The 12042-nt window shown below is 59.2% G+C and overlaps 2 protein-coding genes across 2 annotated transcripts; one reads left to right on the top strand and one right to left on the bottom strand.

The window, feature by feature from the left end:
- Positions 1 to 3138: 3138 nt before the first annotated feature.
- On the bottom strand, positions 3139 to 6306 carry MNEG_8193 (hypothetical protein; the record flags this gene model as incomplete). The annotated part of the gene is made up of 6 exons (XM_014043333.1): positions 3139 to 3468; positions 3858 to 3950; positions 4152 to 4289; positions 4726 to 4806; positions 5706 to 5726; positions 6067 to 6306. The coding sequence occupies 6 exons, from the start codon at positions 6304 to 6306 to the stop codon at positions 3139 to 3141; spliced, it is 903 nt and encodes a 300-aa protein (XP_013898787.1).
- A 4916-nt stretch (positions 6307 to 11222) lies between these two features.
- Positions 11223 to 11654, top strand: MNEG_8194 (hypothetical protein; the record flags this gene model as incomplete). Its single annotated transcript, XM_014043334.1, has 1 exon — positions 11223 to 11654. One exon carries the CDS (start codon positions 11223 to 11225, stop codon positions 11652 to 11654), a length of 432 nt encoding a protein of 143 aa, XP_013898788.1.
- Between the last annotated feature and the right edge of the window lie 388 nt (positions 11655 to 12042).

A 12042-nucleotide genomic window follows, 5' to 3' on the forward strand; every position in this document is an offset into this window, starting at 1 on the left:
TCGGCTGTGCCCCGCAAACACCCTGAATCACCGAACCCCCCCCCACTTTTCCAAGCTGCTGCCCCCGGGAAGCCCCGAATCTCACCCGAAGCACTCCCCAAACCCCTCAAAAATCCGACTGCTTTCAACGGTCGACCCCCCACGCTCCCTGCCCCCCGCGCCCACCTGCTGCGCCCGTGACCGCTGGCTACCCCACGCCTCCCCGAGTGCGTCCGCGATCGGCTGCCCCGCCTGCGCATACGTCAGCCCCAGCTTGGTGGTCCCGGATTTCAGCTGTGCGAGAAGCTCCCGGGCAACTACCAGCTTAGCGGCGTCTTCCACGTCCCGGCTGCCGCCCCAGATCTAAGGGCGGCGGTAAGGGGGGTTGGGTTGGCGTGTGGGGTGCTCTTGTTTGGGGGGAAAGAGACAGAGCGTGCGTCTGCATGTTTGCGGCATGCATGCGCGCGACGTGCCTCTGCAGCGGCCGAGGCGCACGCGACGCCTTGCGAAAAGCAGCCGCGCCGTCGCCAGAGTGAATGCCGAGATGGGCGACCGCGGCACGGCTGACGGGCCCAGGGGGCCCCGAATCGCAGGCGCGGGCGCGCCCGCGTATGCAAGCGCTCTGTCAGCCCCGCCGGCGGCGCGCACCTTCTCCGCGGCGACGCCATACGCGTTATAGTTCATACAGGCAATAACCAATCCGGCCTCGCGCCGCTGCAGCGCTCGCTGCCCTCGCCACTTCGCCGGGGCCGCCCCCGTTCCGCTCTGCGCCGCTCCCGCTGTGGATGGGCGTGCGGGCTGTGCGCTGCTGCAGCTGCAGCTTGCGTGGGTGCTGGCTGCGGGCGCCCTGCTTGTGGGCAGATTTTCAGTTCGGGGAGCAAAGTGCATTGAGGGAGGAGGCGGAAGGACCGGTTGAAGTGCCCGTTGCTGCTGCGCCAGTGCTGCGCCGATGCGATCCGCATGGTGGGTGGGTGCAGCGCAGCCAAAGTGCCGCTGCACAAGATCCGCGACCACATGGCCGACCGTACCTCTACCAGCGAGTCGCGTAGATTTTCGAATCCGTCTCCAAAAGTAACAGCGCAGCCACGTCGCTTTGTTCGTCCTCAGCACGTCATGGGATACGTGTGGTGCGATCTGTAGCCGCCGAAAGCGAATGCGTCAAAAAGTCCAGCTGTGTATTATATCGTGAGTCACTTGATTACACTAGCAGCTTTGATCTGTTGGACGGGCGACACGCGAGAAAAGTTCGGCTTCGCGAGAGCTGACCGACAGGAATGGAATGGCAGCTTGTGGACGATGTTCTACGGCAGCTTTTTCACTCTCTCGTCTGACCCGTTGTGGTCTCACATGAGCAGCCCAAGCTCTGTATGATGGGGGGCACTTCTGCCGGCGTTGCGCGACCAGGCTCTGCACTGCTGCTATAGACAATACATCTACTGCCAGTCGCATTCATGCACCACATCATGAAAGGGATCCACCAGAGTATGAAAGGGATCCACCAGGACCTGCAAGGGGCGCAGCATGTTCATGTGGAGTGCTATCTCCTGCATGGATGTCGCGGTCCATGTGGGCCAACGAGTGACAGTTACGCCGGTGGATTACACGCCTACCTGCAGTTGACATTCTCACTCACACGCGCTCACGGATCCGGGCCCCCATCCATCTGAACAGCCGTAATTGAAAAAGTTGCCAACTCTAGCTGCTGCATTCAGCATCACATGAGTCATGCAGCACTGAGCCAAGCAACTAACATCTCCACATGGAGATCCGCAACGCTTTTCGGTGGCACCAATGGAGCTCATTGATTGTGGATGTGATTCGAGGTGTGCATTTTAGATCACAGAGCACACAGTGCGTGAGGTGGTGTGCTGACAGGCGATGTGTTCGTAGGCAGTCTGCAAATGTCCAGAAGTCATATGGAATCCTGGGAGTGCAGGGCCCATAACACCCTCCTGCCGTGGTCCATTGCATGAATCGCTGCCAGGCAAACAACCCGCCAGACATTGGGGTTGTTGACCCCAGGCGGCGGTTGGCACAGCCAGACATGTCGGCATTGTAGTTGTCCAGCTGATGCAGGTACGGCAGTCGCTGCTGGATGGCAGCACGCACACCGCACGTCGTTGGGCAGTTCCAGTAAACATGGCGCCGTCCTGGCCTGAGGCCGCCTGTGCCGCACGCACATGCTTCGTTGTGGTGCATGCGTTCAGGAGTACGGCAGCCATCATGAGCCAACAACCAGCAGGATTCTTTGTGCCGGTCCTCCCACTTCAGCTCCCAAAGGTACTTGACATAAAGTAGCTGCTGCTTGATTGCATCAGCTGCAGGCGCTGATGAGCTGCCTGCAAAAGCGTGCTAGGTGAATTTCTGCCGCGTTGCGCTGCGCAATTGGCGCAGCTCTGCGACACTGTGACTGCCTTGACACTGCGGCAGCCTTGACTGCGACACGGCGGCAGCCTTGACTGTCAAACTGCCCAATGACGCCTCATAACAACCGTTCACCTTCCATGCATAGTTCCCAGCTGCCGTGCTTGCCCCCTTTCTAACGTCAGGCAGCGCCGTATGTCAGGAAGAGCTGCTGGCAGATGATTGATGTCCGGCGACTGGAAGCTGCTGCTGCAGCTGCTGCTGCTGCTGCTGCTGCTGCTGCTACTGCTGCTGCTACAGTTGCTGCTACTGCTGCCAGCTGCTCAGCGTGTCCTAGCAGCACGCAGTAGTTGCATTGGGTTTAAATATGCATAAATTCATCGTAGAATTTTCGTCCGCACTTGAGTGGTAGCTGGCCGTGTTGTGCAAACGCAATTAATGCCCATCATCACTGTGGCCTCTCAACTGGCAGCATGCACTGGCATGCACCGGCACCACAACAAGAAGTTCAAATAAGTACAGGATGATTGAGACACCTTGAAGTATAACAAGTTGTGTATTTGTGTACATGAGAGGCACTGGACATACAGCAAACACTTCAGGCAACGGTGCTGGCTTTGGTGCAGAGAAACACAATCAGGGGTGTTGGAACGGCATGGTTCAGAGGCAAAATGGTCCTGAATGTATATAATACTATCCATGAACTATTCTTAAGCAACCAACCATTCCCCCATGCACTGCCGTGCCAAAGCAAGCAAGGGATCAACGTGCGCAAACCCACTCCTCCTTAGGCGGCTATGGGCTGCGCCACCTGAGCGTTGCCAGCAAATGCATGATGACTGCGCTAGGCACCAGCACAGCCTTGTGCGCAAGCTCGTCGCGGCCCACGGTAATAGCAATCAGCCTCCCGGTCTCAACCGAGAAGCAGCCGCCACTCAAGTCCCCGGTGCCAGAGAGCATGTCTCCCCGAATGTGGGAGAGGCTGTCCAGCTCCGTCGCGCTGATGATGCCGTGGCTAATGGAGCTGCTGTCGGCCTGCGCCTGGGCGGACTGCCCGTGAAGGTAGTAGCGATCGCCGGGCGACAGGGCGACGTCCAGGACTGGCGCAGCCAACTCTTCGTCGACCTGATGGCGGCGCGGCAGGTGGGAGGCGGCAGCAGTTGGGCCGGATAACCGCATGTCCGCTGCTGGCTATGGTTCCTTGCTTGGTTGCACCCTGCGCCTAAGGGCACACCATGCGCCTGTGGGTCGCATCAGCCATAAATCGCAACACGTAGGCCAGTAGGTGTCGCAACACCATCCCACTCGTACCACATGCACAGAGGCAGCGTTTGATGATGTGCCGCCGCTGGCACAAGTTTGGGATGCGTGCAGACACGCGGGCATGGCAAGAAAGAACCAAAGGATGCATGTGCACATGCTCACCACATACGCACACGCGGACTCACATGGAACCACCCAAGAATAACATGGTCGGGGTTGGAGGGGTTTATCCGGGGTTTCACCCCACACACCTCGAGGATCACGACGTCGCTAGGGGCGTCGACCAGAGCGACCCTCGAAGACACCATGCGCCGCCGGTCGCCGTCCCGTTGGTGCACCGACACCTGCGCGTCAAATTCCGTGAGGTGGAGACAACCCATTGGAACGCACCACTTGGATGGTTCAGGCCAAAGGGCTGCGCAAAGGTGGGGCGAGGATTGCGCGCTGCGCGTGACCTATCTGTCCCATGCGTGATCCGCAGATCGGGGCAATCCGTGAGCGTGCCGGAGCTCACAGCAAGCGCCGCACGTGCTGCCCCCACACACCTTGATTTCTTGGCCGATCGCCCACTCATTGTGGGGCTTGTGCGCAAAGGTCGCGAAATGGTGAGGGCCGACTACCGTAGCCGCCTCCCCGGCCACTTCCTTGCCACCAGAGTCCTTCACGCTGAGGTGGGCGGCGTACTTGGCGGAGCACGTGCAGCGGCGCTTGATCACGGCCTCGACAGATTCTGAGTGCGGGTCATGAATTGATCACGCGACTCGCACACTCAGCTGTAGCAAGCCCACACAGTGGCATTTGTGGCAGGGCGTAATGCAATGCATGCCTGATTTGAGCCCTGCAGTTGGTGCTGCAGAACTCTGTGCTGCTCACATGGTTGTTCAGAAATGTGGGTTTTACAGATGGGTCGTGCATAACTCCACAACAGAGTTTGAGGCTTGGCATGTCATGTTCTAGTGTCAGTGCCTCGTGTACGCCATGTGCGCAAACCAGCCGCGCGAATGGCAATCAGGGCTGTTGCTGCATTGATTCATGGCTGCACCACAAGCAACTACCCGGTGATGTATGCAGGTTGGCAGCATCGCTACAAGCACCACTGCAAAACCACGCGTGACTCACCTGCTGCTGCTGCTGCTGCTGCTGCTGCTGCTGCTGCTGCTGCTGCTGCTGCTGCTGGTGCTGTGGGACGATGGAGGAAGCCTAGGCGGGAGCCATGGAAGGTAGAGAGAAGGGCGCAAACGGAAGGTCAAGCAGCCTTGCAGGCACAAGACGAGGCATGCAGCTCGACTGCGGGGCTGCAGAGCTGCCTGCTGCTCTGCAACCGCCCCAGCATGCCTCATAACAGTGCTCCGCAAGCTTGCTGTGAGCAGGCCCCGGTGAAGCGTCATGCCCTTGCTTGTTGCAAAGACGATCAGCAGATGATTAGCAAGTTTGCTAGCTGACTGGATGCATGCAATGCACTGCAACTGGAAGGGGCGAATTGGTAGCTGCGTGGCATGTTGCACATGGTGGTGCATGCGGTTGCTATTGACAACTGGGACTGCTGCTGCATGGATTCACAGCTGCTCCACAAGCAATGGCTGGAGATACAGGGTCTGCAGGCTTGTCACCAGCAACATCGCAAACCCTGGCAGCATCTCACCTGCTGCTGTGGATCATTTAAAGAGGCCCAAGAAACAAACGTGAAGAGAAGATGCGATGAGAGGGCAGGGTGTGAGGACAGCCAGGAGGTGGTGGAGCAAAACATGTGTGAAAAGAACAAAGATGGGACGGGCATGGATGCAGAGCGTCATCAGCATCATTCATTCTCTATGCCGGCAGCAGTATGCGGGTGGTGTCGTCAGCATGGACAATCGGGATACATGGATGAGGAATTGAGCACACAACACCCGTGCTTGAAGAGGTATTGCCCACAATGCTCGGTGGCGCATTGTCTGTGCTTCCAAGGTGCAGCTGAGTCTTCAATTCAAGTTAGCACTGATCATCGTCCCCAACCACGCAGCAACACTGCTGTGGCCAACCACATTAACCCCGAGTCCCAGCCAGTTAGCCGGAGGCCGCAGCCAGTTGTATGAATTGTACCATTCCATGAAGCTCACCTGAGTCTGCTGCTCCCGTGCCTGGATAGCAGCGAGGGCCGGGTGGTGACGATGCACAGTGGCCAATGGCAGCACGGGCGCAGGAGGACAGGAATTCAGCAGGTGACGGCGCACAGTGTGCGCCAAGGACAATGATTGAGGTGTGGCGAGGAAGCAGAGTATGCCAGCAGTGTCAACACATGCATTCTGAAGTCAAATAGAGGCAACCTGTGGCCAGGTGCACACCTGCTGCAAGCTGTGCACACAGCTGCAGGGTGTGAGGCACGGCCACGGAACTGCTACTGCTCGTGCTCATTCCAGCCCTCGCCAAGCCTCCACACACGGGTATTGACCAAAAGTTCACTCACAGTAAGACGAGCACCCCCAAAACATTGCCGGCTGCAACCTCGGGTCGGCATATCCCAGGCAACCCACCGTCACCAATGAGTGCAATGATCATGGCCCGCTTGAGGCTGTCCGTCTTGAGCACTAGCCAATCTGCCGTGCCGGCATCCATCTTGTGAATGGCCTTGAACGCAGCAGCCTTGAAGTCATCATCGCGATCCTTAAACAGGAGGTCCATGGCCTGCAACAGCATCTGCTTGGGCCCCGGCGCAGCCATGGTTCAGCCCCCCTTCACGAGCCTGCTCCTGTCGCGCGACAGGCAGCAGGCGGCTTGAGCTGCTGAAGGATCACAGCTGCAGGTGTTGTCAAACACAGGCTGAGGGTGGGGTTGCACCCCTGATGAGATATTGAATCAATGCAGTCAAACTCTGACTGGCTGCAGGCCGCCGCACACGCCAAGGTGGCAGAGGAACACGTCGACCACCCTGCTGCAGCATGCAGCGGCGCACCAACCCGGACTGCGCTTTCACCTAGCTGCAACTGGGCGACCGTCGGCCTCCTCCTGGGACAGGTTGCAGCGCAACATACGGACAGGTGTGGCAGAGAATGAAAGGGCGCCAGTAGCACAGTGGTATCACCGAAAGGGCCTAAGCAGTGCACAGCCTGGCAAAGCTTGGAGACTGTGCAAGTGACTAATAAAACCCAGCAATTGTCGCTGCAAGAGCTGCGGCCTGCTGATGAAGACACGTTTAGGGCAATTACCTGAGATTGCTGGCGGCTCCAGCTCCGAACACGGAGAAATGGCAAAGCTGGAGCGCGGTTGAGGTGCAAACATCACATGCAATGCGCACTTGACATATATGTTTGTATATTCAAAACCATACAACGGCAACAAACTGTTTTGTGGTACGGTATTGCTGGTGCTGGGCCCCGTGCCTCCTTGCTGAGTGCCTTGCAGCTGCTGTTGCTGCACAACAGCAGCTGCACTTTTGGCGGGCAGCAGCTACAATAGTAGGAGCTGCTTGATTTGCACCCAGCGAAACAATAGCCCGCCACGAAGCGTGGCTTGAGCAAAGAAGATACCAGACAAGGCTATGCACACACAAAACCAGCCAGCCAGCAGGAAGGATGCATGAATAGCACATACCATGGGCAGGCAGGAAAGCAGTCACAATGGATGGATAATAGCACAGGCAGAGCACGCAGGTGCCAGGCAGGAGACAGGTACTGTCAGACAGCTTGATTCAGCAGGTCTGGGTGGTACAGGACAAGACAATATTAGCAGAGGACATAACAGAGGGTACAGCGGAGGAAGCAGAACAGGGAGGTGCAGAGGCCCTTTGCGGCACCGTGGTGCGGCGAGGAACGGCGCGCGCTGCGTCTTTGGAGATGGGTTTTGGGGAGCGCGCCGCTGGGCGATGGGGTCGGGGGTAGGATGCGGGGCGCCTGCCGTGTGTTTGTGCGTGGGTGCCTGCCGCATGGTGACAGCTAGCTTAAAAATCAATCCCTCGTGCGGCCATCAGGACGTACTGCTACTGTGAACGTGTTGGCTGGTGTTGTCTGCGTTGCAACTGGCCACATTTTACGCACCTGCCATGTGCGTAAATTGTGCGTGAGTGCGGGTCGAAGCTGCCAAGCCTGCCGCACTCCAGCATCGAATGAGACGCCCTCGCTGCACACGTGGCGACAGGGTGGGCACGCAGGGCAGGCAGGCTGGAGCTATAAGTTGCGCGTGACAGGCTGCGGCGAGCAGACATGCAGCGAGCTCATGCATCACGCGTGGCTGCGGCAGCTCAGCTGGGTGCATGTTGCAAAGGCGGGCCCACCAAAAAAACCAGGCCCGTGTCATGAATTCACCCGGCTTGTGGATTGAATCTAGCATTGCTGCGGCAGAAATTGTGGGGCCAGGGTTGAGCTGAGCTGACTGATCTGCGACCCCAGCTGCCTGGATTGCTTGCGATCTCGGCTCCAATGCATGATATCACAACCCCAAGTAGATAATTGCGCAGGACCCCCACGACCAGCACACGCTGCGCGCAACGGCCGCAGCCGCTCCAAAGAGGGCCACCCACCTTTAGACCACGGATGCTACTGCGGCACGGCTGCGCCAAGTCCGGGACCAAACAGGTGCCGAGCCAGGCGGGCGTCATCCGCAGCCAAATGCGTGTGCAGCCCAGCAGCTGGCCCATCTGCGCGCTCCGCACCTCCTGACATGCGACCATTGCAATCTGTTTCGATGGGTTGTGACCAATCGTCTTGGGCTAGTTGGGCAATAGCACTAAGCCGCCGGTATCTGACGTCACTGTTGGATGCGCCCATGGCTGCGCTGATTCTCGCCCTCGTTTAGTCTGGCTGCTTGAATGCACACTGCGCTGCAACCTCACCGGGGCACCATATGCTGGGATTGTATTGCTTCGTAGCTTGATATGGCAGTTGTGAGCTAGTATGGGTAGCTCGAAGGAGAAAATAATCGCTCCCGAGGTCTGCCCGCACCCTGAGTCGTAGCCGTCCAGGACACAAGGGCGCATATGCTTGCCAAACAGCAGCCACGCGTTGGCTCATGCCGCGTTTGCTCATGTCAAGATTCAAACCCTTCAGTCATAACATGCCTATTTATATCATAGAGGCACTGCTTTGTGCCGGCCACAGGCCGTGACAGCTGCGTAGCCGGTGGCCCCGTGTGTCATTTCGGGGTGGTCAGCACTTGAGAGGACGAAATTCGGTGTGCACCAGCCACGAGTGGCGCTGTGAGCAGCGTCCCCGTTGTCGGCACCACCGCGAACGGCATCCTCGGAACGGCCACCCTCCCCCTGGGCAGCCTCACGGGCTCGCTGACCAACGGTAACCCCCTGCGAGTCGGGACTGTCACCGGCCTCACTGGCGGTCTGACCAGCCCCTTGGCACCGTCACCGGCCTCACTGGCGGTCTGACCAGCCCCCTTGGCACCGTCACCAGCCTCACTGGCGGTCTGACCAGCTCCCTCGGCGCCGTCACTGGCCTCACCGGCGCCGGTGGTCTGACCAGCGGCAGCCCTCTCGGCGCCGTCACCGGCCTCGTGGCTGGCCTCCCCGTGGTTGGCGGCGTGGTCGGCCCCGTCACCAGCGTCGTGGGCGGCGCCGCTGGCGGCGTGGTCGGCTGATTATTGCGCGAGAATTGCATCGCTCCCGCCGTGGCACTGCATGACGCCTGGCTGCAAGCTTGCACTTGAGTGCTTCTCTGTGCGGGATGCATGCGCCTCGTTGGAGTTTTGACACCCTGCATCCCCTTTGCATCTTGTGCAGTCAACAGACACGTGCGCACGTACGGGGTCCCACACAGTAGATATTACGCCCGCTTACATTGGTCCCATTCTAGGACAAACCGGGCAGCCCGCACGACTCAAATGCACGCCTATGCAGACCGTGGGAGCATGATGCTTGCCTGGCCTGTATGGCTGCTGTGCATCTGCCTTGACCTTGACTGTACCTGTGATGGCTGCTGCTGCCAACCGGCCGCAGCCACACATTAGTGTAACAACTCAACACCTGAATTTAATATACACATGCAATTGTGTCCATTGTGCTTTGACATTAGACTTCCATTGGCGCAGCAGCTTGAGCTCCATGTTGTTGACTTGTCCACGCTGGCAAGCTGAGCGACGCCCAGCCAGCAATCATGAGTTTATTTGGTCCCGGGTGCAATGCATTGTGCCCGCTGCACAACCAATAGGCCCCGCATAAATGACTGCCACATAGACAAGTGAGGGGATTTGGGTGTAGTCACATCTCTACAATACAAGACGCGCAATGCCGCGAGCCTGCAATGTTTGGTACGATATCCTATTGGATTGGCCAGCGAGCTGCAGGTACCATATTCGAGGTAGAGCTGCAAAACTGCAAAAATCCAGCGGCGGCCAAGCGGCGGCAGGCGTCGCTGGGCAGGCCAAGGCCTGCAGATAGAGAAGAACGTAACTGACGGTGGCTGGGGCCCTGCCTCGCAGGGCGAGCGTGCTGTGGACCAACCTGTGGGCTGCACAGGCTGAGCAGGAAGTCGCAGGCTGGCCTGACTCAGGCGCGGGATGTCGACACAGAGGCATGCGAGCATGCACAGAGCGGCAGGTAGGGCAGCACCAAGATCAGGCTGCTGGCAGGGCCGGTTTCTGTACCAGCTGCAAACCAAGCAACGCGCGCAGTGTGTGCTTGCCTTAGTACTCGCACAGCTCGCCTTGAGTGCTTGTGAGCGGCGCCCCATCCCGCCCACCGGGTCATTGCAGCACTCGCTGCACAACTCAGGCCTGCTCCTTCGTTGTCAGGTTTGAATGCATGGCGGTGGAACGCTTGGAGTAGTTCAGTGCGGCCGTCGATTGACCATGGAATCAGTTGTGTCCACATTGTGGTGCTGTTTCGGCACAATCTGCAGCAGGTGATGGGCGTAATCGTCGCTTCGGCTCACGCCTGCTTGGCTGCACGTGGCGCTTTGATTAGGTGACTCCCGCGCCATGTTCCGATGTCTTCCTGTATCAGTTTGACAATGTGACCATCACTTGGAGTCCTGAGGCGACTTCACATGTGGGGCTAATCGCTCCCAATGCCTCTTTGTGTCGTGAGAGGGGCCGACAGTGATATGATAATCAATGCAAAGCCTCATCCAAACACGGGCACCTTTGCTGCTCCCGCAGCAGCCAGCCGCACGCCGGCTTCGGCCTTGTGAAAAGAAACACAGCTCCTGAATGCGAATATACACAAGTTTTGGATCGTGGAGGCGCCGCTTTGTGGCGGTCATAACCCGAGGCTGAAGAAGTCCCCCGATGAGTCAACCAATGAGTATCCCCGGCGCGAGAAGGTCGGTCACCAACATATGAAGCACACATGTTTCGGCCTAGTCTGCTTTGACATTCAAAGGCTTGGTCCTACTCCTCCGCTGACGGACTCCGTGAGACAAGCCCCACTCGCACAGTCTACCCCGTGGGTACACGCGGCCGCATACATGCGGGAAATGAGCGTGCAGTTGGCCTTGACTGCCTGCATTGGCATCCGCAACACGCATGGCTACTCCGCACTTGCTCCAGTCCCTTGCGTCACCCTCATCACTACTGATGCCAGCTCGCACAACCTGCTCCCCTCCCCTCCCGCCCCGCTCCTCACCTGCCCCTGCTCCTGCTCGTGATACACAGGCAAACGTCTTTCGCCCTCTACCATGGCTCGTACGAGATTTATGGCTTTGGCCGCTCTGGCAGTGTTAGCCCTGGCCACGCCCGCCCTCGCGGGCCGCACATTGAAGGACGGCGTCACCAGCGCCGCGGCCAGCCCGCAACCTGATGCGGTGCTCGGCTCCGCCACCGGCATCCTGACCGGCGTCACCTCCAACCTGGGCGGCACCGTCACCAGTCTAGGCGGGTCCCTCACCAGCACCGTGAACAGCCTGCCCGTCGTCGGCCCCACTGTTGGCCCCACTGTTGGTGGCCTCCTTGGCCCTGTCACCAACACCGTCGGCGGCACCGTTGGCGGCCTCCTTGGCCCCGTCACCAAAACCGGTGGCGGTTTGACCACCGGCAGCCCCACCGGCGCCGCCACCGGCCTCCCCGCTGGGTTGACCAGCACCGGCCCCTTCGGCGTCCTTGGCCTGGTGAGGGAGTTGTTTGGCTAGCGACCGAGGGGGGCGCCCCTACCTGGCGCCTTGTGGCGGCCTATGCCGCGAGGGTGCAAATACAACACCCTGGGCCCGGCTGCGATGGCGGGCCTGCGCCAGCAACTGGGAGGGTGGGATGTACATGCCTGGGACCATGCGCTAGCAAACCGGGCTGCACGGGCCGCCCAGCAGGGCGGGTGCTGGTGCCTGAGCAGAGCATGAGGCTTGCTTTGCCGCTAGCGATGATGTTTAGGTGCCTGAGGCCGGCTTCCCATCCACATGCCCTACTACTTCCGCCACACGTCCCGATTTCGGACCACCAACATGCTCGGTGGCTCAAGCGCACGTGCTGCTGCTCTCCCCCCTTTGCGGTGTCGCCAACCCTGCATTGAAATACCCCCACCCT

Source organism: Monoraphidium neglectum (genome assembly GCF_000611645.1).
Source record: "Monoraphidium neglectum strain SAG 48.87 unplaced genomic scaffold scaffold01529, whole genome shotgun sequence".
NCBI lineage: Eukaryota > Viridiplantae > Chlorophyta > Chlorophyceae > Sphaeropleales > Selenastraceae > Monoraphidium > Monoraphidium neglectum.